This window comes from Pleurodeles waltl, chromosome 7 (assembly GCF_031143425.1).
Source record: "Pleurodeles waltl isolate 20211129_DDA chromosome 7, aPleWal1.hap1.20221129, whole genome shotgun sequence".
In the NCBI taxonomy this organism is placed as follows: domain Eukaryota; kingdom Metazoa; phylum Chordata; class Amphibia; order Caudata; family Salamandridae; genus Pleurodeles; species Pleurodeles waltl.
Window position 1 is genome coordinate 406,032,299 of NC_090446.1, and position 26,903 is coordinate 406,059,201.

Sequence of the window (26,903 nt, forward strand, 5' to 3'; positions counted from 1 at the left end):
AATATATATTTTTTTTTTAAATCAAGTGTACTATATTTGCTGTTTTCCTTTTCGAAACGTTACAGACCAAAGACTTCCTTCATGACCTTGAACTAAAGTCTATATTTTAATCCCAAAACGATTGCGCCCATTTTCCCATTGGGACTACATTTCTTGTTTAATGCAAAGTGCCTTGAAACTGTAAACAACAAAAACTAACTCACCTGAACCGCCTGTGGTAAACCTCCACAATCGGCCATCTGCAAAGCAAACATACAACCAACAGTTATTTACCTTACATTTGTCTTTGTGGAATTGATAACCACGTACTGGAATAACCTAATCAAATCTACATGTTATCAAAATGAGCTAGAGATTACTGACAGGACAGTGCCCAAAAACAATCTATTTAGTGTAGCGAAATAAATTCCAATATATGTGCTAACAGGAGTTCCCGTTTGTGAGTAAATATGGCACAAATACAGCACAGCGGTAGTTACCCCACATGTACAATATTCTCAAAATTATATTCTATGGAAAAAAAACGGAAAACTTGTCCAGGAGAAAGTAGGTGGAAAATATATGAACTATGCAGCAACTTGTCTGCAAAACGCAGACAAACATGTTTAGCCTCATTCCGATCAGCACAACCCAAGAGATGCTGTATTAAACATACTTGGTAAATATAGCCAATTAACACACAAATTACATCCCTCCAGTTATGCTCTTTCTGGTGGATACTCGAACTGTAAATTCCTTATCTTTAGTCCATCCCACGAGACCCAGACAGGATCCAGCATTTTCAGAGCAATGTTTCTGGCTGCAGCCAGTTGACACCATGTGGCTCCACCCCGGAAGTGACAGAAAGCAGACAGATTTAAGCGTTACATCTGTGTACCAATGTCACTTTCTTGCTGGAATCTTTTTGGGCCCTTGGAGGCAGAGCACAAAATAACTGGAAATAACAGTGCAGATCTCCAATTTGGGACCTTTTTCGACAGTATCAAAGAGACCACTCTACAGATGCGGGGTGGTGGGAGGACAGTGAGAAATCTGCAGTTAGATAACAGTATCCACCAGAAATATTTTTACGGGAGGTAACTTGTTATTCTGATGGCTATTTCTAACTCTGAATTCCTTCCCTTTAAAAAGATATCAAAGCAGTACCTATCAAGGTAGAGTCTGACGTGGGCTCAGACAAAAAATCCTGCAGGACCATATGGGTAAAATACCCTTCCTATCTTAACAGCTGTCAAGGCAGTAGTGCTTCACGAACATGTTCAGACTCCCACATTGTGACCTAACAGATATCAGGAACCGGCACTCTGCATGCCAACACTGTAGTAGTACCGTTATCCCTGGTGGAATAGGCCCAGAGTCCTTCCAGAGGCTGCTTCTTGACCAGTGCATAGCAAATCTTACTGCAGAGGACTATCCATCTCGGCAGTGCTTTTCTGCACTGATTTCCTTTCTGAGCCCCAGAGAACACAACAAAAAGTTCAACCAATGACCTTTGGTGTTATCAAGGTAAAAGCCCAAAGGTCCTTTGGAGTCCATTCGATGGGATCTCTCCTCCTTCCAAGGGGTGTGGAGGGGCAAAGAAAGTTGAGAGGGTGACTGATTGACCAACCTGAAAAGGCATCACAACTTTAAGCAAATGGCCTCCCTGGTCCTCAGCACCAGCGTGTCTGGGCAAAAGGTGGTATATAGAAGTTGCACACAGTGAATCTGGAGCTTACTCATGGGGTGAGCTGTGGTCATTGCAACAAGGAAGATTGTCTTTAGTGTTAAATGCGAAAACAAGCAGCTGTGCATTCGTTTGAAGAGAGTACACATGAGAAATGTCAGGACCAAACTGAGGTCCCACAGTGGCATCATACGGTGAGGGAAGGAACGTGTGTATAAAACCTTTATGAAATCACATCTCAGCAGGTGATTTTAAACAAGGATGTTTGGTCTAGTGAATGCAGAAAGGGCAGTTTCAGTATTTTAACAGAGCTCGGCCTGAAACATTATTAAGCTAAAGACAAAACAAATAACCAAATATTCAATAGCTTCGCTTGCACACTTCACTGCACGTCACACATTTGATAAAGCAGTCTGTGTAAATAGACTTTGTGGAAGAGCACCTGACAGCCAGGATGATATTCACAACTTTGGTGGCAAATCAAATGCTGTCAATGGTCACTACTCATGCATGGATTGTGCAGGTTTGAGGTGGAGAACCCTGCTCTGCTGCTGCAACAGAAATCCTCCAAATGTGATAGGCTGATTAAAGAGCTGAGTCACATGCACAGAAGTTCGAGGTCCCATACTCTACTGGCCAAATCTGGGTCCACTAAGATGACTTGGGCCTAGTCGTTGCTCACTTTCTTCATAACGCTGGATATGACCGACTAACAGGAAAGCATACAGGAGCTTATTGCTCCACCCCAGTCTTTATGCATCTCCTAGAGATGACCTTTACATTTCCAGCACTCAAACGTTTGAATACTGCACATTCTTGGCAGCGGCAAAAAGATCTAGCCAGGGTTTTCACCATTGTCACAAGATAACTTGTGCCACTATGGGGTCCAGCTACCATTCGTGACCCACCCAATACCTCCGGCCGCACTCATCAGTCCTAGCGTTTAGTGATCCCACCAGGTGGTTCACAATTAAGGAGATACCCAGACGTTCCAACCATTTCAAAGGCGCAGAGACGCTCTACTTGTTGCTATATCACATTGTGGTGGTATTGTCTGAGTGAACCTATACTAGTCTCACTTTGATGAATGGTAGGAAGGTCTTCAACACCAGGTGAATGTCCCGCAATCTCAGATTGATATGGAAGTGCTTTTCTGTTAGAAACCAGAGTCCTGTGCTTTCCACTTCACACAGGTGACTTTCGCAACCCAGCAGTGACAGTCACACCAACCATTCTGGATGGTGAAGGGGCAGGAGTCTGCTGCTGTTCAGGTTGCAGTCGAGCAGCCACCACTGTGGGTCTTGTGCAATCTCTTCTGAAATCTGGGAACATCTCCCATGTTCCTGGCCTCACAGAAACTTCAGACCCTACTGCAGATCCTGCATATGCCACCTGGTAAGGTGGACAAGCAGGTTGCATGAGGCTAACAGGCCAAGAGGCCTCAGAGCTGCTCTTACCAAGATCTAACACAAAGACTGAAAATTTGGGATCATAGCTCAAATGTGCTGGATTCAGAACACGGGAGGAAAAGCCCTCAACTGCACCCTGTCAGCTCCTATTAAAGGAAGTCCCTGTGAATAAAACAGGTGTGACTGACTTGGTGATCAAGAGCCCTAAGCAGGTCACAAGGTTCGCCACTGACTGGAGGTGGATAACAACGGAGAATGGCAAGCCAGCGTCTAACAGCCAGCCATCGAGGAAGGATAAAACTGGCATCCTAAATCTCAGAAGACAGATGGTGACCACTCATCACTTTTGTAAACACACGAGGGACGCTGATAAGGCAAAAGGGAAACACAGCAACTGAAAAGGGCCCTGGCTTCTGGTAAACTTCTGTGGGATGGCAGGATGGAACATGGAAGTACAAGCCATGCAGGTTCAGGGCAAGCATCCAGTCACCTTGATTCAGGACAGGCAAAATATGGGCCAGTGTGAGCATTTTGAACGTCCGGCTGGAAGGCATTCAGAGGATGGAGATGTAAAACAGGACAAAGGCCTCTTATATTCTGCACAAGGAATTACAAAAGAAAAAACACTCCCTGTTTCAGAGGCCGAAACCTTCTTGATGGCCCCTCAACATAGTAGAGCTTACACCTCATGCAGTAAGATGGATAAATGTGTCTCTCTGAGCAGCTATAATGTGGGCAGAACATGTGAATGGTCAAAAAGAAAGCAAAGGGCATAGTCCTGCTGGACGATCTGGAGGGCCAATCTATTGTATGTGATGGACTGTCACCCTGTGAGAAAATATCGCTCCCGCCTCCTAGAGGGGATGGGCCTTATATGCGGCTCCACTCCATGAATTTCAGCACAAACCTAAGCCAACGTGAAGACAGTAAGCCACCACGTAACAGCACGCGTGACCACTGCTATGAAGCACTTCTACATCCAGTTTGCCATCTGAGAACTATTCTAAAGGTTAGAAATCTGCAGTAAGAAATATCCCTCACAAGCAGGCTGATCTGCAAGGTTAAGGCAAGCTGGAAACATGTACTCTCTCTTCACAGGGCCAGTAGTTTCCATATTCCCCAATGTACTGACACTGACATGTCACCCTCTGTTCTTTTTGAGGAGCATATGTCAATCATTAACATAAGAAAATCTCACCTTCGAGAAACCGAGAAAGGGAGGTTTGATCGTGAGTTCAATAAAAATTCATACAATACAGAGCAAGGATTACAAGTAACTCAGCAAAATACAAGTATTGGCAAAACCAATTGGTCTTGCCTGTGCAAAAGCAACTGGCTTTATCAATATGTTTTAACTATGCTGTACATCAGCATGGCTGCTGTTCAGCATGCCTAAAGGTTAGTGGCATGGGGGAAAGAGTGACTGACATGTCGAAGAGTGGAGTAGAATTTCAAAGAGTAGGGTAGAGTGTTGTGTACTGGAGTGGCACTGAGTGGAATTGGGTAGAGTGGCATACAGTGAAGAGGCAAACAGTAGAGTCAACTGGTGTAAAGTGCATTGGCAGAGTGCAGCAGCATGGAATTCAGTGGTGAACAACACAGCTTCATAAAATGCAGATGCCTAGATTAGAGTGGTGCAGAGTAGCGTGCAGTGGTATAGGGTGTAGTGGTGTACAGTGGTGAGGTGTAGAGTGCCACAGAGTGGTGCAGTGTAGAGTGACGTAGAGTGCAGTGACGTAGAGTGACGTAGAATGCATTGGCATAGAGTGCAGTAGTGCACGGTAGGGTAGTGTAGAGTTCAGCAGTGTACAGTGCAGTGTTGCAGAGTAGAGTGTCGTAGAGTGCAGTGGTGTCAAGTGGCGTAGACAACAGTAATGCAGAGTAGAGTGAAGTCAAGTAGAGTGCAATTGCTGAGGGCACATTGGTGTAGAGTGCATTTGTGTAGACTGCAATAGGGTAGAATAGAGTGAAGTAAAGTGGTGTAAAGTGCAGTAGCGCAGATTAGATTGGTTCAGAGTAGTGGTGTGGAGCAGGGTAGAGTGCAGTAGTGTAGAGTGCAATGGAGTAAAGTGGCGTAGAGCACAGTGCTGCAGAGTAGATTAGAGAGGTGCAGTGGATTGGCATAGAGTGCTGGGGTGTAAAGTGGAGTGGTACATAGTAAACTGCATTGGCAAGTTGCAGGCCGCCATTCAGTGGCATAGAGAGGAGTTGTATAGAATGGAGTGGCCTAGACTGGCAAAGAGTGCAGTGGTGTAAAGTGTTGCAGAGTGTAGCGGAATAGACGAGAGTGGTGCAGTGTAGATTAAAGAGGTGTAGAGTGGTGCAGAGTAGATTGGAGAGGAGTAGAGTAAAGTGACATAGAATTCAGTAACATGCAGTGCAGTGGTGTGGAGTGGAGCAGAGTGGAGTACGGTGTAGTGAAGTAGAGTGCAGTGGTGTGGGTAGAGTGGAGTGGAGCATACATGGTGTGGTAGCGCAATGCCATTACAGACAACACATTTGCAAATGAAATTGCAATTACATTTTTACAGACATACAGTTTTACTAACAAAACTACTCAGCGCACAAACAATAACGTGTGGCAATTGCATTAACAAGTGTATTTGTTCTGATCTTATTAAAGTAATTGCGTCCAACACATTTCAGAATTAACGAACTTTTACCTAATGCGTGTTTTCCTAGTTCTGATATATCCAAAATAGTTGCACAGTTCACTTAAATGTTGTTGAGTGCTAGAAAAAACCTTTCCAACCCCAGTATCCCGCAAGTGTCCCACAAATCCTCTCACTTTGAAGTCAGAGAAAGAAAAGTAAACACCAAGCTCACTCGGAAGACAGAACCTGACCTCTGACCTCTGTCTTTGAATGCACACAAATGTGACAAGATAAGAACAAGATTTATAGGCCTATTTACAGAAAAGGACATTTGTGGAAGAATACAGGGAGTGGTAGTGTGAAAATGCCTTGCTCCTTGGAAAGGACGAATTGAAGCTGGACAGCTGAAAACAATTTCAGCAAATAGAAAGCCGGAAAATGTGAGTTACAAACCACAAAGTCAATGGTAATCACAGGTAGAACGTTTTCCGAGAGAAACTTTCTGATTGTCTAAGATGTTGGCAAACCACACAGCTGTGCTGTTTGGTAGCCTTTGACCTAAACATCTACCCATCTGGAGATGGACTGCTTGAATGTGGCTACACCTATGCAAAAAAGATCAAAGTTAACAAAAAGGTGGTTTAATTTCCTGAAATCCTTTGTGATTTCTAGGGAGAACTGCAGAACTCAATTTACACCCAAGATAATCCAGTTACCACTCTGTCAGAATGAAAGGATTACTGAAGAAAACTTGCAAGTAACCTGGCTGATCTGAATTAAAACCAAAATCCATAAAAGTAGGGTGTGTTCCAATTATCATATTGGAATGGGAAACTGGTAAGACTACCACTGGAAGAGTCTGATCACTTACTGTAAATTAAATGCTGATATAAAGCCATAGAAAAAAAGGCTGTTTTTCATGAAAGATAGAGCCAATGACAGCTTATGCTTACATGTAGGCTCAAACAGAGGAGCCACCAATTTAGATTAGATTTAGCTCTCAAGACGGATGCTCTCCTCTGGAGGCTGTTTTCTGGCCAGAGTGTGGCAGAGCTTGATGCAGAGGTCCTTGTGCTGCCCTCCCTTCCTGAGGAAGAGATTGAGGGCTCATAGGTATAAAATAGTGCTAAGACTTGTCCTTTTTGGGAACCAGAAAGTAGAGCGCAAAACAACCCCATCCTACTTCTGGTACCCGATCCCTTCCTATGGCTCCCTTGGCCAAAAAAGCCCCGACTTCCTCACTGAGAAGGAACAAATGATCCTTCATCATCTGGTTGTGAGATGGTGGCATGGAGAGAGTGGAGTCTTGAAAAGGAGGGAGTAGCCCCTTCAGACGATCTGCAAAACCCACCTGTCTGATGTTATGGACTGCCAGTGGGGCAGGTGCTGGCGAATCCTGCCACCAAATGGGTGGCCATGGTGGTAAAGGGGCAGACTAGGAGGGCTTAGAGGCTGCTGCAGAGGGCAGGGTGGGCTGACTGACCAGAACGCTGACCACCTGACCCACGAGGTCAGTGAGTACTGCGCACCCACGCAGAGACTGTACAGCTTGTGTGGCAGAAGGGCTTGGTGAGAATTGGCGTTGCTTGATGCCCCTTCAGTAGCCAAGAAAGGAACGAAAGGCAGATTAGGGGAAGGGGTTGCCGCAAGGCCCAGGAACCTAGCTGTAGCCCAAAGGTCCTTGAAGAGTGTATGAGCGCCAAATCTGTTTGGTCTCCAAAGAGATGGCTGCCATCAAACAGCATGTCCGTAAGGAAAGCTTGGACATCCCTCGAAAAGCTAGATGTTCTTAGCCAGGTGTGGCACCTTAGGGCCACTGTCTTGGAAACCACTCTGCCTAGCAAGTCAGAAAAACAACTTGTAACACTCCGACCCAACACCAGATGGCGGGCTATGCACAACATGTGTATCTACAGCGACAGATGCCATTGAACACATGTTTTTACCACAGGAGTCCAGCCTCTTGGATTCCCCATCCAGAGAAGGGATAGGGAACGCAGTGTGGGAAGATGTAGCTTGGACCACCAAGCTCTCAGGAGTGGGGTGTTGCGTGAGGAAAGTTGGGTCCCCAGGTGCGAGGCGATGGTGAGAGGCAATCTCCATATTCACAGGAGCCCCTGTGCTGGCCAGAAGGATGTCCACGAGGGCATCTCTGAACTGGAGTAGGGGTTCAGATGTTGGAACTACCGGTTGCAACACCTCTGTCAAGAGATTAGTCTTGACTGCCACTAAAGGTAGCTGGAGGTCCAGGACCTCAGCCGCCTTCCTCACCATCATTGCATAAGAAGCTCCCTCCTCCATAGTTATGGTAGGGGGCAGAAAGCATACTAGTATCTGGAGAGGTGTCCAGTCCTCAGGACCCAAGCCCTCGTGACAGTACACTTCCCCAAGTTTACAAAAAGTCCTCAGGACAGCACATTTCTTCCTCATAGGGCTGGTATTCTAAAGGGTCCAGCAACCCCTCCCAGTCTTCCCCAAGGCCTCGCCCAGCAGAAGAGGGTTCAGGCTCTGGGTCTAGGAAGCAAGGCTCCTGCAAGCGTCTGAGTCAGTGTCGGGCAACACCCATCCAGCTCAGTGTCCGACCCTGTGATGACAATGGGGATGGAGTCTCCTGTGGGTGGGGGTGGCGCTGGGAGCATTGGCATCGAGGAAGGTCGAGATATTACAACCAGCTTCAGTACGGATCCAGGACTGGATCCTTGGGGGCCCCTAGGCACCGAGCCCAAAGCCACTGGCGCAGAACCCGATGGGGGCCCCGTCTGACACTGTGGGGCCAGAAGGTAAACCGATGGTGTCTGACTGCTCAAAAATGAGGGGCATAGCCTCATAGAACTCTCAGTTGGGCAGGGGTCGCTCAGGCTCCCAGAAAATCAGGAAGGGGCAGAGCTGGCCGAGGCCCAGGTTCCGAAGACTGAGGTCTAGAATGCAGACGCTTCTTAGTTGCGTTGGCTGACTGACAAGAAGTCAAAAAACGCTTCAAATTCTTGTGCCTCAACTTACCAGATTGTCCTCGGTACATGGAGTGGGCGGAAGACGACTCTGGACTCTGCGACTGTTCCTTAGACCTTCCTCTCGACTGGGACCTTGACCTGCGTGGAGTTGCATGCAGTGGTGCCTTCAGCTTTAGGGACTGCTCCCTCAAAGCCTTCCGATGCATGGCCCGGCACTACGAGCATGACTTCAGGATGTGGTTGCACTCCTGAACACCAAAAACAGACAAGCTGTAGATCCACCACCAACATTGGCCGGTGATAGGCTCTGCAGGGCTTAAAACTAGTCTTGCATGACCACATACTCGACACACCATGAGGTAAACTTAAAAAATGGTCGACAAAAAGTTGAAAAAGTTTAGTCAAAAAATGACTGAGGAGCAGCTCTTCTCTCGGAACAGAGATGGCTGGCTCTGAAAAATAAGAATTTATGTTGGTGCGCCTTGGTGGTGCCTATATAAGTACTGCAACGTAATTTCCAGCACAGACGATGCAGACAATGGACGTGGAGTCAATTGGCGCCACCTACTAGCGAGCAGATTTGCGGCTCACGAAAAATCTTCTTAATCTAGTCTGATGCCTTGGGAGAGTTCAAATGTAAAGAATCTGCAGCTAGAAGTCTCTATCAGATCCTACAGGTTGTTGATCAAGTGATTTGTATTTTTAATGACCCCTTCAATGGTTGCAAGAGAGAAACTTCTCTTCCACCAGCTCCGCAAACCCTGTATAAAGGGAAACACATGTCTGGGTGAGGCACTCAGCTGTACTGTCTCGAACTCGGAGGTTGTTGTGGGTTGTCAATGGAAAATGGAATTCTGATGCACCCCTGACCACTATATCTTGTAAGGTGATAACCTTTCATGACCTTGATGGGCAGCACGTTTGCTATGTTGATGTATATGAAGTGATTCATCTGGTCCCAACACATTGTATGTAAGCTCCGACTGAAAGAACTCTTCCCTTTGAGCTCGGACAATCAAATTCTTCTTTGTCGTTCCGGGGTGACACAGTAATGAGCAAATATGGAATGGGCATTTATGGAAGATTTTTCAGTGTAGAGGGTGGAGGACAGGCATCTTCCTGATTCACAACATCAAAGTAAGTTTCTGGACATTAATGGTTTGGACGGAAATATTAGAATCTGAACGACTGCTTGGAGAGTATCCTCACTGGGGGTCTTGAGGTCATATGAGACTTCTGTGAAGAAAGTGACAAGACCAGAGGCCATATGTATGAACACATTTTCAGATAGACATAAAATGGGTAAAAACCTTTGATACTTCTGGACCCAGATGTCTAAAGGGAGACTAAGAGACCATTGTCAACATCAAACATCTTAACCTTCTTGACACTGAGTAATGAGACAGAACAATGAATGTTTAGACTTTGATTGTTTTGAATTTGAACGGAAATGTGACCCCAGTATTTATTAAAACGGAAAATGTTATGATTTTGCTTTGGTGCTGATATCTCTCTTACGCCCGAGGCTGTTCTTATGGTGTGCATGTCAGTACGGTGCTGTTCTTAGACAATCTTCAACACTAATTGGAAGTCCTGGGAATGGCAAGAATTATCAGAGTGATGACAATGGTAATTTCTCTTCTCTCAGTACCTCCATCTACAAATGTACTTGAGAGAAGACTGAACGAAGTGGAAGGAAGACATTTCTTAGAAGTCAAGCGCTAGTATTTTCTTTCTGCTTCAACCCTAATTTGCCTAAGACTTGAATCTCTTTCAGGTCTTTCAAAGCTTGCTTTGTAATTTATCTGCAGAGTTCACTCTGCTTCACTTAATCTGAGTGAGGTTAACAAACCACACACTTCATATGGGTCCAATTTTTATTCCTGTTACTGGAGGCGCACTTCACTAATAGTCACAAAAATATATTTTTTTTAAATCACCCTCAGAAGATGAAAAAGCTTCCGACATGTTAAAAATTGTCACATGAAACAAATACTTTGAAAATTGTTAAGCAAAAACCTCAGCATTGAATGACAAAAACCATGGAGTGTTATGAGATTGTCTCAGTATGAAAAGGAAAAATAAAAAGATCTGAGGATGTTAGGCAAGTGCCAGTAAAGGGCATGCTGAGATCTGGAAGCTGCTTATCCTGTAAAGAGACAGTGCATGTTTTCCAGGTTCTCTTTATGTTCTGCCTGTCAGGCTACTACCTTTCCTTTTTTTTGTGTTTAATTTTACCCTTGTGACCTCAGGGCTCTCGTGTGCAGTATGAATGGGTTGGTGTTGCAATGTTGTCTTATGTGTAACTGACATTTCAGAGAAAATTAGCCTGTACAGGCTAAGGATGTTGTAACCGCACTGAAAAATGCCATATCCCACCTCTGCTTAAAAAGACATAATTGTGTGGAAATAAGTGTTCAGAGATGCCTGCATGCTGATGTGAATATTATACATTCATAACCATCATTGAAGAGCCTATGATGTAGAACCTTCTGGCAACATCTATGACATTTGATACCATCAACCGTACCACTATCACCAACCAGACCTCCTCTGGGATTTTATTAAACACAGGATAATGCCAGTTGCAAACCTTCCTATATCCTTTCTGGTCTCAATGTTTTCCTGGAACCTGCAGGGTCCCACAGGGATTTTCCCAGTCCCTAAACGTTTTCAATATGTGCTTGCACTACTTGCTACTCAAGTTAAATCTTTTGGCTCCAAATTCTATTCATTTGTTGATGGCACCCAGATCCTACACCATGAGCATCATCATGCTTGTTCAGCTGCTGACTTTGAAAACTGCCTACTGAAGCTCTACCACTGGGTGAGCAAGCTTTAAATTCGAAAAAACAGTTCTACTGGTGACTAAGCCTTGTATGATTCCTCAATACTGGCGGTTGTGCTTGGTAAATCCTTGGTTTCTGCCCCTCACATAAAAGCACACCCTTAGTTACCTTTATTTGTAACTAATGAAGAGTTTTGATGTTCCATTGCAATGCAATTAGAAAATGAAATGTAACCTTCTTGCCACCTTATTTATCGAACTTGCTTATGCAGACAACATTTACAGTTTGGTTTGCCAGCTAGAATGTCAGACTAAGTAGTACTGTGTTTTAAATCTCCATGGGTACTTAGTCGTTCATATCGCAACCAGGTGCCACGACTTAGAATTTATATTGATTTTGTCAGACTCTTGCAGTTGCCAGTTCTAAAAGTACTTTTTGAAGGTGTATCTGATAGAGTGCACCAATTCTAGTAGTTGAAGGGCACTATAGGCAAGCAGAAAGCTTTGACCTTTTTTCTTAAAGTGATTGCTGGGTTAAGGATACTCTAGACATATTCTTCATTATGTTGCTCTCTTTATAACATCATTGGGTGAGGCTTGATGTTTAAGTCTAAAAAGACCACTCCGATGTTAGATCTGGTTCTCCATCTGATGTCAGGATATAGGTTTCCAGCTCCTGTCGGACATTATTAATGCTCAACTCAATGTCTTTTAGCAAAGTTAGGGTTTCAGTGTGGTTCCTTGGGAGAAGGTAAACATTAAATATATCAAGTAACCACTCATCCTTTATTTACCTTGGATGTTAAATATTATTTACTTTGTGCTGGTCTGTATATCTGTCTAAAGTTGAGTCCACCCCAGACAGTTAAGCTTCCTTTTGGTCTACCTTGCTTTCTTTGCTTGATCAATCTGATGCTTTTTGTAGTGAATCCATCAAATCCAACCTAATCTGTGCCCAGGTTTCTTGGAAACGTCGTATGTTATGTAATTTTATGAAAGAATCCCAATTTTTGTCACCTTGTTTTTAGACCCACGATGCTCCAGCTCAATACTACGCACAGGTCGCAGTTGATATGTGCAGAGTATGATCCTTATGGGAGGCTATTTGGGAGTCGAGAAGTGTTGCAGGTAGCCAAGACAAGTTATCACTGATAGTCTGATGGATGTTAGGGGGCATCCTATTTGTGGGCTCCAATGTCAATGAACCTCCCCTCCTTTTGACATGATGAATTTCAATCTTAGTTTTTGTAAATCTTGGTTTTCAAGATAACTGCAGGTAGAGAAACAATCTATCTGATCTACAGACAATTTGAATATCAAATGACCCACATTTTTATGACAGTCATTTGAATCATTTGTGATACTTGAATTAAGTTCAGCTCTTCATGGGGCACGAGCTGGGCAGCAATGTTGTAGGACACATTTGTATAGCTCTCTAGCGGCCACCCGTCTGAAAAGAGAACACTTGAATCTTCATGCACGGGGCTGCACGACAGATGGAAGTGTGGGAGCCCTGGCTGCAATTTCTACCCATCACGCTGCTCTAGGTGGTGCCATTTGGAATCAATCATGGCAAACTTGCCCATCAAGCAAGAGGCTGAAACCAAGACAGTGGCCAGGCTTGCTTGAACACACAATAACAAGAGCCCTTTTGGTAAGGGTGTGGAGGACCCAGAAGATTTCAGCGCTGAGGGACATGTGCTGGCTCATCCCAAACCAATTTTGCTTGTCTAGCTGGAGGAGTGCTCGATGCGAAGCACTTGGGATGGAGTGTGTAAAAAGTACCCTTTTTGGCACGGTTACCCCCCACTTTTTGCCTGGTTTCTGATGTGGCTTTGACTGTCAGTGCACTGGGTCCCTGCTAACTAGGTCCCCAGTGCCAGATCATTCCCCAAAACTGCACAGCTGTTTTGCCAAATTGGCACACACTTTAGCACCCACTGTAAGTCCCTATTAAATGATACCCCTGTTAGCCCGGGGCCTGGGCTACTAAGGAAGGTCCATAAGGACGGCAGCACCAGTAGTGCCACCCCCAGGGGGACCCTCACCAAACCACATAGTGCTGCCATTGCAGACTGCGTGCCATGGTGCAGGCCAAATTGAAAACACGATTTGTGTGTCAGGTCCCCCATCACTGCATGTGCCAGGTCGTAGTCACCCCTAAGGAAGGGTGCATCAAGGTACATGTGAAGGCATATTAGCACATTTCTGAGACATAGTAAGTGAACAGGAAAGCCATTTATTTTAAACGCATATGTCGGACACTGGTCATTACAAGAGCCCCAGCTACATGATGGCTTCTCTGAACCCTGGGATGTTTGGCATTAAACATCTCTGAATAATAAACCCTCACTCAGTCCTGTGTTAGATTTATTAATAAATGCATACAGACGGCACCTTGGAGGTCCCCTCTTAAAACCTACCAGTTACTAGTGGGCTGACTGACTGGTCCTGACCAGTTCAGCCACCACAGACGTGTCTGCCGAGGTGAAGCCAACCAACGGTTCCCCAGCTGCCCAGAAGCTGAGTCTAGTGCGGTCTCAGACATCTTGGACTCACCAGAGATGCCTGCAGCCCCTGCACACAGTTTTTCTCTCACCACAAGGCTTTGGGAGAGGGGGCCTGACACCTCCAGCAACCTCTGCACCGGTCACCCCTGACCCCCCATTTGAAGTGGATCAATGGTGCAAACAATGTCCCACTGCTCCTATGAGCTCGAGTCAACCATTGGTCCAACCCTGACGGACTCCCCAATGACGCCTGCAGCCTCAACACACAGGACCCCCCTGGCCCCAAGTGCTCCCAGATGAGAAAAACGGACACTTAAGGACACCGCTGCATCTGTCGGCCCTGGAGAAAAGGACCAATGGTGTACCTATGTCCCAGAGCACCCAAGTCTACTACCTAACTGCTTGTTAACCTTGACTGGCTTCCTATCCAGAGCCTGCAGCCTGTTTGTCACAAGGTCCAACTCCCATGGAAAACCATTGGGCACAGACACCTTACTGCACTCGTGCACCTGGCCGCCCCAGTGCTGCCTGGTGTGGCTTCTTGGTGTGGTTCTTATCAGTGCCCAGTACATACCTTCACTCCCTGAGCTCAATCTCGTAAGTCATTGTTAATCCTGTGTTTGCTGAACGTTGTTTTCCTCCATATGATAACATTGAGATAACGCTGAGAATTGCACTGTGTTGATTTCTGAAACTGTAAAGTATTTATGCTTAAAGGTCCACTTACCTGATTAAGAGGTTCTTGGGTTTTAAACATATAAAAAAGAATTGTGATTTTTCTAAATTGGCCTCTAAATGTATTCTTCAAGAGTGTCTGTAAGGAAATGCCTCCTTGGTATGGTTACCCCCTAACGTTTTGCCTTTGCTGATGCTAAGTTTTGATTGAAAGTGTGCTGGGGCCCTGCTAACCAGGCCCCAGCATCAGTTTTCTTTCCCTAAACTGCACCTTTTCTTCCACAATTGGCACAGCCCTTGCACTCAGATAAGTCCCTTGTAACTGGTACCCCTGGTACCAAGGGCCCTGATGCCAGGGACGGTCTCTAAGGGTTGCAGCATGTCGTATGCCACCCTGGGGACCCCTCACTCAGCACATGCACACTGCCTCACAGCTTGTGTGTGCTGGTGGGGAGAAAAAGACTAAGTCGACATGGCACTCCCCTAAGGGTGCCATGCCCACCTCATACTGCCTATGGCATAGATAAGTCACCCCTCTAGCAGGCCTTACAGCCCTAAGGCAGGGTGCAGTATACCACATGTGAGGGCATATGTGCATGAGCACTAGGCCCATACAGTGTCCAAGCAAAACCTTAGACATTGTAAGTGCAGGGTAGCCATAAGAGTATATGGTCTGGGAGTTTGCCAAACAAAAACTCCACAGTTCCATAATGGCTACACTGAAATCTGGGAAGTTTGGTATCAAACTTATCAGCACAAAAAATGCACACTGATGCCGGTGTGCAATTTATTGTAACACACCCAGAGGGCATCTTAGAGATGCCCCCTGAACACCAACTCGACTTTTAGTGTAGGCTGACCAGTTTCTGCCTGCCTGCCTGCCACACACCAGACATGTTGCTGGCCACATGGGGAGTGTGCCTTTGTCACTCTGTGGCCAGGAACAAAGACTTTACTGGGTGGAGGTACTCTTCACCTCACCCTGCAGGAACTGTAACACCTGGCGGTGAGCCTAAAAAGCTCACCCCTTTTGTTACAGCGCCCCAGGGCATCCCAGCTAGTGGAGATGCCTGCCACTCCGGCCACTGACCCCACTTTTGGTGGCAAGACTGGAGGAGATTATGAGAAAAACAAGAAGGAGTCACCCACCAGTCAGGACAGCCCCTAAGGCGCCCTGAGCTGAGGTGACCCCTGCCTTTAGAAATCCTCCATCTTAGTTTTGGAGGATTCCCCCAATAAGATTAGGGATGTGCCCCCCTCCCCACAGGGAGGAGGCATAAAGAGGGTGTAGCCACCCTCAAGGACAGTAGCCATTGGCTACTGTCCTCTCAGACCTAAACACCACTAAATCTAGTATTGAGGGGCACCCCAGAACCCAGAAAATCAGATTCCTGCAACCTGAAGAAACAAGGAGGACTGCTGACCTACAGGCCTGCAGAGAAGACGGACGATGACAACTGCTTTGGCCCCAGCCCTACCGGGCTGTCTCCAACTTCAAACACCTGCAACCAGCTACGCATCCGACAGGGACCAGCGACCTCTGAAGCCTCAGAGGACTGCCCTGGACTAAAGGACCAAGAAACTCCTGTAAGCAGCGGTCCTGCTCAAAACCAGCTACTTCTTTGCAACAAAGAAGCAACTTTCAAAGACTGCACGTTTCCCACCGGAAGCGTGAGACATCACACACTGCACCAGACACCCCCGGCTCAAGATCCAGAGAACAAACACCACAGGGAGGACTCCATGGCGACTGCGAGCCCGTGAGTAACCAGAGACTAACCCCCTGAGCACCCACAGCGACACCTGCAGAGAAAATCCAGAGGCTCCCCCTGACCGCGACTGCCTGTAACAAGGGACCCTCTGCCTGGAACCAGCACTGCACCCATAGCCCCCAGGACCTGAAGGAACCCAACCTCAGTGCTGGAGTGACCCCCCAGGCAACCCTGTGCCTAGCACAGGTGGTGGCTGTACCCATGACTGCCTGCACCACTAGAGTGACCCCCCCGGATCCCTTCATTGATTCCTATCTGAAACCCGATGCCTGCTTTGCACACTGCACCCGGCCGCCCCTGTGCCGCTGAGGGTGTTTTTTGTGTGCCTGCTTGTGCCCCCCCCAGTGTTCTACCAAACCCCCCTTGTCTGCCCTCCCAGGACACAGGCACTTCCCTGCTAGCAGGCAGGCACATATGGAGAACAGGGGTGCTCCGGTTCCAATGTGTTTTGGACACCTCTTTGACCTCTGCACCTTACCTGCCCTGAGCTGCTGGTGTGGTAACTTTGGGGTTGCCTTGAACCCCCAACAGTGGGCTGCCTATGCCCAGGAACTGAGACTTGTAACCTTACTTACCTCACCCAGGAACTGTTGATTTTTTCAGTGTCCACTTTTAAAATAGCTTATTGCCATTTTAACAAAGACTGTATATGATATTGCTTTTATTCAAAATTCTTAACTTACCTGTGTGAAGTACCTTGCATTTTATGTGTTTACTTCAAATCTTGAACCTGTGGTTCTTAAAATAAACTAAGAAAATATATTTTTCTATATAAAAACCTACTGGCCTGGAGTAAGTCTGAGTGTGTGTTCCTCATTTACTGCCTGTGTGTGTGTACAATGAATGCTTAACACTACCCTTTGAGAAGCCTACTGCTCGACCACACTACCACAAAACAGAGCATTAGAATTATCTAATTTTGCCACTATCTTACCTATAAGGGAAACCCTTGGACTCTGTGCACACTATTTCTTACTTTGAAATAGTATATAGAGCCAACTTCCTTCAGTGTCTCTCTTTTATTGCCTCTATGAGCACAACAAATTATTAGCACTACCCTCTGATAAGCCTAACTGCTCACCCACACTGCCAAAAAATAGAGCTTAAATCCGATCTGCTTTTGCCTCTTCAAATCAATTGAGGATCCACTGGAGTCTGCACTGTGTTCTTTTTAGTGCACATTTAGAGAGGCCGCTTCCTACAGAGTGACAGGGGGGTCACTGAAGGTGACTGACTGACGAACGAAGCTCAGGGGTTGGATCGGGGCTCTGTGCAGGCACCTCTGAATGGTGTGAAGTCGAATGCACTGGTGGTGAAGGGGGGGTGGCCTCTGGGCGTCATGCCCTTTTGGCCTGCTGAGAAGCTGAGTGGATGAAGTGTCCAATGTGGTTGGTGATACTGTGGTCTACAAGGTATGCACCTGTAAGGCTGACTGTTGAACTGGAGGGTGTTCGAGTGCTTTCATGGATATAAAAACAAGTATGTCACCTTGGAAGGTGCCTCATGATCCCTAGGAGGACTGTTAATTCGGCTAGCCGACCCATGCCATGATCAGGGACTGAGGGTGCGGATTGCTACAAGAGAAGGGCACCTCCCCAGTTTGCTGGCCGTTGATTAGGTCTTGGTCACCTTGCTGGCATCATAGCGGTTCCAGGAATATCAAAAGTGCTGTTGGTCCTGCATCACAGAATGACTGTTGGAGGGGGCAAGGGCCTTGTTTATGTTGGCAGACCCACCGCCTGCCCTGTGTTCATCACAATGGGTCGAACGCAACAAAATAAAGAGGGTGCCTGGGGGCGATTACCCCAGAGAGCGGTGATACTCCACATGCCACTGGGTAGTAAGACAGTGCATGAAGGGCTGAAACGACGGATAAAATGGACATCACTTTAACAGCCATTAGCATGACGAGTATCTACTGGACCACTAAATCGATACTCTGCAGTTGACCTGAGCTTGCTGGGGCTGATCACATAAAGATGGCAGTCCGAGTGAGAAGGTGGTGGCTGCTCTTGCCTCCACCATAGACATACTGCAAAGGCAGTGTCTTGCCTGTTGCACTATAAAGATAGGGATGACACCTTATGCATAGTTCGCAAAGGCTTTTCTTAGATGAAAATACTAAAGTGTGCACATTCCCAGATTTTACAGCAAACATGCAAAAGCAGAGAGCCTGCTACATAGCTGTAAAGAAGCACCTGCATGACGGGAGGCTCCAGTATGCTTTGATTCACCCTGCTAAACTGCTGGTCCAGTTGGAGGGTAAGGCCACCACATCCTTGAAGGCTCCAGAATGGCTGGACAATTATCGCACTGGAGGCACAGACTCAAACGTGGGCCCTGATCAAGAGAACCTGTAGCACAGGGGGGTGCTGCAGGCCCTGATGGCCCAACCCATTGGTGCGAGAGGCGATTACGCAACAGAGGCAAATGGTGATTTTGGCCGCTAAGCCTTATAACACAGGGACTTATTTATAGCATTTGTAAGCACATCTATACCATAAACTGGCATCCTAGCACTACAGTGACTTGTTGAAGAGCTGTGGAGGAAAGTTAATGAGCACAATCAATCCTAATCTGGGGCTTAAGAATTTTGGTTAAGAGGAGGATTCTAGTTCTGGAGAGAATAGCATGGAAGAGTCTGAACAGTTTAGAGTTGCTCAGGGTGACTAACTACCACAGATGAGATTAGATGACCTGCCGTGGCTGCACTGGATGAATGGACGGAGCAAAACAACTGTATTTGAGTTAGGCATCCAAAGAGTCTTCTGTTATGGTTTCAAATAGGCTTGGTGGAGGCCACAGGGAATGATTCTCGATCATATATTGTATATTACTACTTTGAAATCTATGTTTCTCTCAACATTGCGGTGGGGGTTCTACTCATTCTGTGTGTACGCGGAACCTAACTGTGGGCATATTGAAGCAGAAAGTATTTATGATTTGGACAGTATGTTTTGAATCCACAGTCCTGTGTGGGGGTGGTTTGGCGTTTCATAACTTGTTTTTTGTTCTTTGTTATGTCATGATGCCAGCTGCTGAAGAGCATGTGTAAATACCTCATGTGAGATATCGTCATTGGGAAGCAGGCAGAAGTGGTCTTTAAGGTTGTGGATGAGTGGGGCTCCTAAACACATTTGTGTACTCATGTGGAATGTCAGGGGCCATAATTACCCTCAATATTGGCACAGTGCCCGATTCACAAAGGTAAACGTAGACCAAAAGTCCAAGTTTAGACAAAAGTTTAACCTTACTATGAGTAAAGTTAGACTTTTGGTATAAACGTAGACCTTTGGTCTAAGTTTACCTTTGTGAATCTGGCCCACAATTTACAAGCATATATAAGGAAACAGAATGCACAAAATATTTTTCTGCAGAAAAAGCACATTACAAGCTCAAGCGCCAGGCTTTACAAAAGAGGTGGACAGGGAAGTGTATTGTACAACGTACTCTAGTGTTTGCTCATGGAATACTGTTCTGGATATGCGTCATAGCATTCAAAACACAGGTGGAGATTAAAGGCAAGAAAGGTAGGTATATATTCCTGGGAAGAAAGCTGGGAAATAAAAATACTGTGTAGCACAATATCCATGCTATTAGTATGCAGCAGTAGGATTTCCTGAATAGTTTAGCAACTTGCTTATCAAATGTTGTCCACTATACATTAGTAAATGGGGAAGATTTTAGCTAGACATAGGATATAGAGTTGGATCGATCCCACCTATCCTTGCCCAATTCTACAAAGCATAAGTTGACTAGGTTTTTTTTTGCACTTGGATGTTGCTGTGTGGTGTATTACACTTTGAGGATACCCCATTCCCGCCAACAGGAGCACATGTACTACTCTGTAATGCATGAATTGCAAATAGGCCTGGATATGTTTTTGTGCAGTCTGGATGTGTATGAACATGGTGGAAGCAGAGTATCTTGCCAGGACACACTGACCACAACTCATTATTGTGGACTATCAGTTGGGGAAATCCCAAAAAGGTGAAATCGAATTAAAAGTTCAATATCCAACTGCAGGTGGATCCAATGTTTCAAGCTTCTTTCATGATGGAGTAGGAAGCATTTAAAAACGTAATATGAGGGTACTTCATTATCACATAGGTAGGGATTTGGGCTCAGCTTAATAATGACATACTTTAACAGGAAACCTTGCTCAATATTTTGGAAAAAGGAATTAAGAGCAATCCGTCCTCTGGCACTAGAGAGCTAGAGGAGCAGGAACAACTGATGGCTCTCAGAGCATTTCAAGGGTTATGACAAGCCAAATATATTAAGGTGCATGATAAAAGGAACAAGACTGGGAGCTGTTTGCATGGCTGGCTAATCCAGATATAAAAGGCTCCCCAATGCTACACATTAAGGACGCTGCTGGGAACCTAGTCTACATACAAGAACAGATAAATACAATCTTTAGTAAATACTCCACAGACCTCTGTGTTAGATAAAAAAAAAAGCAATACTTGATTTTGAGATTACTACAGGTCACCCCTGGTTATGAGGCTCAGATGCCGAATTCCTCTATGGGGACACTGGTACAAGAAATGAGGGCGGGCATTAAGGAACTGGAAAGAGGCAAGTTACCTGGGCAAGCTGGGGTCTCTATAGGATTCTATGCTGCATACAGTGAGCAGCTTGTAGTCAGGGGGTCCTCCACCAACTTAGAGCGAGGTGCTGCCCAAACCAGGCAGGAAAAGTGAGAATGTAGCCTCTTATACTGATGTGATTGATGAATGTGGATTATAAGATCTGCAAACGCATATCAGCAGAATGCTAGCTAGACTTCAAGACTTGATCTGCCCTGACCTATCTGGGTTTGTCCCATTCTCAGCACGGCTCCAAATATCAGAAGGCTGGTGCAGGTGTTGCATCACTCTTTATCAGACTATAGACATTGAAAAGGCCTCTGACTAATCCTAAAGCCTGCGTCAAGAACGGTAGCATCAAATAGTTGTCCTGTGGGCAGGGGCACATGGCAGGCCCGACGTTGCTTGTGGCCTTTCTGCACAAGGAAAACTAGAGTGGACACCATGAGTGGATGGATATGAGCATTATTGTGGTCATGAACCTATATATGGATGGTGTGGTTACAGAGTTTGCAGACCTGGTGAAGAGGTAAGACTTACCAGCACGCTATTTTATGTTATATGGTGCAACTGTGGCTGCAATGGACGAGTGGTGGCGGAATAGCACAACAGAATCGCCACAGCAATATTGCCTTAAAGTCATATGTAACATTACTGGACTATAGCATGCAACAAATTTTATAATATAAGCCGCTGGGTACGCAATCGAAATGTGAGCGTGGTGGGTTCAGCAGGCAGTGATCTGAGGACCTGAGCATACCTTTCAGTGATAATGAAACAATGTGCTGAGGTACACACTTCGTGTGTCACTGAATGTCAGATTCAAACTCCTCCTGTAATATTACATAAAAGGGTATATGTAATGCCCAAGAGACTAAACCTTATGTTACCATGCACGCAGGGGACATGCCCAAGATGTAATGATCCAGATGTTGAGTTCTACCATAAACATATGAGGTGGAACTGCCCATCACTGGAAGAATACTGGACCACAGTACTGAGATTTGTAAATGAGGTAACAAGCAGTATTTTTTAAACTACCAGGGTCTGTCTACTGGGATTGGTCTCCACATCAAAAACAACCATTCACATCTAGGCTTGTGGACTTAAGAGTCCAGTTGGTGATGAGTTAAAAGGCCCCTGAAAGCCCTAAAATAACAAAGCGGGAACTACTTAAATGGATTAGCTGAAAGGGGGGCGTGTTGAAGCGTGAAGTGCAGAGAAGGCTCAGGAAGCATGACGGGACCGCGTACTGGGAGGTGCCAATACACTTCAGTCTTGTGTTGGACGTCACAGAGTGGACCGTACAACCCGTGGTAAGCGAAGATACTGAATAGTATCTCTATGCATGCTGAGACTTGGGTCCTGCTTTAACAGCAGGAATTTTTTTAGTGCAAGTATTAAATACATCGTGCAGGTCAAGACAGCATATGCTGTCATGGGCCGAAATTTCATTTTTCATTTCTCCTTGGCATTGTTTCTCCAACGGTGTAGTTTGGGCATTTAAGATTATTTTATTGTTATACAATTACAATGCATAAACGAGTGGTAACAAGTATACCGATGTTGTAGAAGTGTGATATTTTGGTTGGTAAATATTAGACAGAGCACTAGCTTGAGGAATGGTGGTATTTTGGTTGGTTATTATTGCACAAAGAACTAGATTTGAATGATTGCCAAGCGGGTTCATACTACAAAAAAAACAAGTTACTTACCTGTACCTACAGTTATCCAGTATTGGTATCTTTCATAGATGCACACGTTTGAATCATCCTCCAATTGGGAGTCCCACAGTAGCTTAGAAAGCAGTAAGTAAGAATAACCATAGACAATATTACTAGCAAACTTAAAACATATAGCCTATTCATGTTCTTTTGAAAAAAGAAACAAATGTGACCTATAACCAATCAGGTGCCAGCACCCTCTAGAATACTCCCAAGAGAGGCTCCTTCTCTCAGATTTTCCAGCACTAGAGTAAAGAATATATACTGAAAATGAGGGTGAGTCGCATGTGAATCTATGAAAGATACCAATACTAGATAACTGTAGTTACAGGTAAGTAACTTGATTTCTTATCCAGTATTGCATCTTTCATAGATTCACATGTTTGAATCTGAATAGCCAGCAGTATTAAAAATAGTTGTTATGCCCATAGCGGATGGTGGGTGCCAGCTTATCCGTGTGTATAAGACATTGTAATTATATCTTAATTGTATAAATCTATATGCAGATACATATATACATATATATATATATATATGGAAAATGTCACTTACCCAGTGCACATCTGTTCGTGGCATGAGATGCTGCAGATTCACATGCTGTGCATTATCCTGCCATCTAGTGTTGGGCTCGGAGTATTGCAAGTTGTTTTTCTTCAAAGAAGTCTTTGAGTCACGAGACCAAGGGACTCCTCCCTTTCGGCTCCATTGCGCATGGGCGTCGACTCCATCTTAGATTGTTTTCCCCACAGAGGGAGAGGAGTAGTGAGTATAGTAATTGTGCCCATGCAATGGAGTAAGTATGTATGTACATAATGTGTCTTAAAAAGTATATTTAAAAATTTACAAGTTTTACAGTTTTCAACCAACTTATAACGGCTACAGGCTCCAGGGGAGGTGGGAGGGCACATGTGAATCTGCACCGTCTCATGCCACGAACAGATGTACACTGGGTAAGTGACATTATCCGTTCGATGGCATGTGTAGCTGCAGATACACATGCTGTGCATAGACTAGTAAGCAGTAATCTCCCCAAAAAGCAGTGGCTTAGCCTGTAGGAGTTGAAGTTGTTTGGAATAATGTTCGTAGTACAGCCTGTCCTACTGTGGCTTGTTGTGTTGTTAACACGTCTACACAGTAATGTTTTGTGAATGTATGAGGCGTGGACCATGTGGCTGCCTTACAAATTTCTGTCATAGGTATATTCCCTAGAAAATTCATTGTGGCGCCTTTTTTCCTAGTGGAGTGTGCCTTTGGTGTAATAGGTAGATCTCTTTTTGCTTTGATATAGCAGGTTTGAATACATTTCACTATCCATCTGGCAATGCCTTGTTTGGATATTGGATTTCCTGCATGAGGTTTTTGGAAGGCTACAAACAATTGTTTTGTTTTGCTAAACTGCTTTGTTCTATCAATGTAATACATTAGTGCTCTTTTAATGTCTAACATATGTAAGGCTCTTTCGGCTACTGAGTCTGGTTGTGGAAAAAAGACTGGGAGTTCCACTGTTTGGTTTAGGTGGAATGGTGATATAACTTTTAGTAAGAATTTAGGATTTGTACGGAGAACCACTTTATGTTTATGTATTTGTATAAAGGGTTCTTGTATAGTGAATGCTTGTATTTCACTTACTCTTCTAAGAGATGTGATAGCTATTAGAAAGGCTACTTTCCAAGTTAAATACTGCATCTCACAAGAGTGCATGGGTTCAACTGGTGGTCCCATGAGCCGTGTTAACACAATATTGAGATTCCACAAAGGGACTGGTGGTGTTCTCGGGGGTATGATTCTTTTTAATCCCTCCATAAATGCTTTGATGACGGGGATTCTAAAAAGTGATGTTGAATGTGTAATCTGCAGATATTGCTGTGAGATGTATCTTAATAGAAGAGAAAGCTAGTTTAGATTTTTTAAAGTGTAATAAGTAGCTTACAATGTTTTTGTAGAAGCATGTAGTGGTTGAATTTGATTATTATGGCAGTAATAAACAAATCTTTTCCATTTGTTTGCATAACAATGTCTTGTGGTAGGTTTTCTACCTTGTTTAATGACCGCCATACATTCTTTGTAAGGTCTAAATGTCCAAATTCTAAGACTTCAGGAGCCAGATTGCTAGATTGAGTGATGCTGGATTCGGGTGTCTGATCTGTTTGTGTTGAGTTAACAGATCTGATCTGTTTGGTAGTTTGATATGCGGTACTACTGACAGGTCCAGCAGTGTTGTGTACCACAGTTGGCGAGCCCAGGTTGGTGCTATGAGTATTAGTTTGAGTCTGCTTTGACTCAATTTGTTTACCAGATAAGGAAGGAGTGGGAGAGGGGGAAAAGCGTAAGCAAATATCCCTGACCAACTCATCCATAGTGCATTGCCCTTGGACAGAGGGTGTTGATACCTGGACGCAAAGTTTTGTCATTTTGCGTTTTCTTTTGTTGCGAATAGGTCTATTTGTGGTGTTCCCCAGCGTTGAAAGTAAGTTTGTAGGATTTGGGGATTAATTTCCCATTCGTGTGTTTGTTGGTGAGCTCGACTGAGACTGTCGGCCAAATGGTTTTGAATACCTGGGATGTATTGTGCTATTAGGCAAATGTGATTGTAAATTGCCCAATGCCAAATTTTTTGTGCTAAGAAACACAGTTGTGAGGAGTGTGTCCCTCCCTGTTTGTTGAGGTAATACATTGTTGTCATGTTGTCTGTTTTGACAAGAATGTGTTTGTGGGCTAACAGTGGTTGAAATGCTTTCAATGCTAGAAACAATGCCAACAGTTCTAAGTGATTTGTGTGCAGTTTTTTTTGTAGAATGTTCCATTGTCCCTGTATGTTGTGCTGGTTGAGGTGTGCTCCCCACCCCATCATGGAAGCATCTGTTGTGGTCACGTATTGAGGCACTGGGTCGTGGAATGGCCACATTTGGTTTAAATGTATAGGGTTCCACCATTGAAGCGAGAGGTGTGTTTGGCAGGACTATCAACACTAGATCTTGGAGTTGACCCTGTGCTTTTGTCCATTGTATTGTTAGGCACTGTTGTAAGGGCCGCATGTGTAGTCTTGCATTTGGGATGATGGCTATGCATGAGGACATCATGCCTAGAAGTTTCATTACAAACCTCACTTGGTAGTGTTGGTTTGGTTGTATGTTTAATATTGTATTGCGGAACGCCTGTACCCTTTGTGGACTTGGGGTAGCAATCGCCTTTTGTGTATTGAGTGCGGCTCCCAAGTATTGTTGTATTTGGGATGGTTGTAGATGTGATTTTAGGTAATTTATAGAGGACCCTAGTTTGTGTAGAGTTTCTATCACGTATTGTGTGTGTAGAAGACACTGTTGCTGAGTGCTGGTTTTTATTACCCAATCGTCCAAGTAAGGGAATACGTGCATGTGTTGCCTCCTGATGTGAGCGGCTACTACTGCAAGGCATTTTGTGAATACCCTTGGGGCTGTTGTTATCCCGAATGGTAACACCTTGAATTGGTAATGTACGCCTTGGATTACAAACCTTAAGTATTTCCTGTGGGAAGGATGGATGGGTATGTGAAAATATGCATCCTTGAGATCTAATGTTGACATGCAGTCTTGTTTTTGGAGCAAGGGAATCACGTCTTGAAGTGTTACCATGTGAAAGTGATCTGATTTGATGTAAAGATTCAGTGTTCTGAGGTCTAATATGGGTCTCAGCGTTTTGTCTTTCTTTGGAATCAGGAAATACAGGGAGTAGACCCCCTGTTCCTTTTTGATGGTTGGGTACTAGTTCTATTGCTTGTTTTTGTAACAATGCTTGGACTTCTAGTTGTAACAGGTCTAGGTGTTGTTTGGACATGTGTGCTCTTGGGGGCACATCTGGTGGAAATTGTATGAATTCTATGCAATAACCATGTTGGATAATGGCTAGGACCCATGCGTCCGTAGTTCTGTTTTCCCAGTTGTGGTAGTGTGCGGTAAGTCTCCCCCCCACTGGTGTTGAGTGGTGGGGGTTTGTGACATTGAAGTCACTGTTTGGTTGTAGGGTTTTTTGGGCTCTGGAATTTCCCTCTTGCCTTTGGGAATTGTCCACCTCTGTATGTGCCTCGAAAACCTCCTCTTTGATACTGGCCCTGATATGTGGGTCTGATTTGTGAGGTGGAAGGCTCTGTGGTTTGGGAAAAAGTGCGGCTTTCTAAAAGTGCCTCTGCTTTGCGGGGAGTAGAGCGCACCCATGGCTTTGGCCGTGTCTGTGTCCTTTTTGAGTT

At 45.0% G+C, this 26,903-nt stretch overlaps 1 protein-coding gene across 3 annotated transcripts in view; it reads right to left on the reverse strand.

Moving 5' to 3' along the window:
- Window positions 1–26,903, reverse strand: part of NDRG3 (NDRG family member 3) — an 836,729-nt gene that overhangs the window by 202,625 nt on the left and 607,201 nt on the right. For all 3 annotated transcript variants that reach the window (XM_069243888.1, XM_069243886.1, XM_069243887.1), the window contains one exon: window positions 204–239. In XM_069243888.1, coding sequence (XP_069099989.1) covers window positions 204–239 — 36 coding nt within the window. The remainder of the gene's footprint in view (window positions 1–203; window positions 240–26,903) is intronic.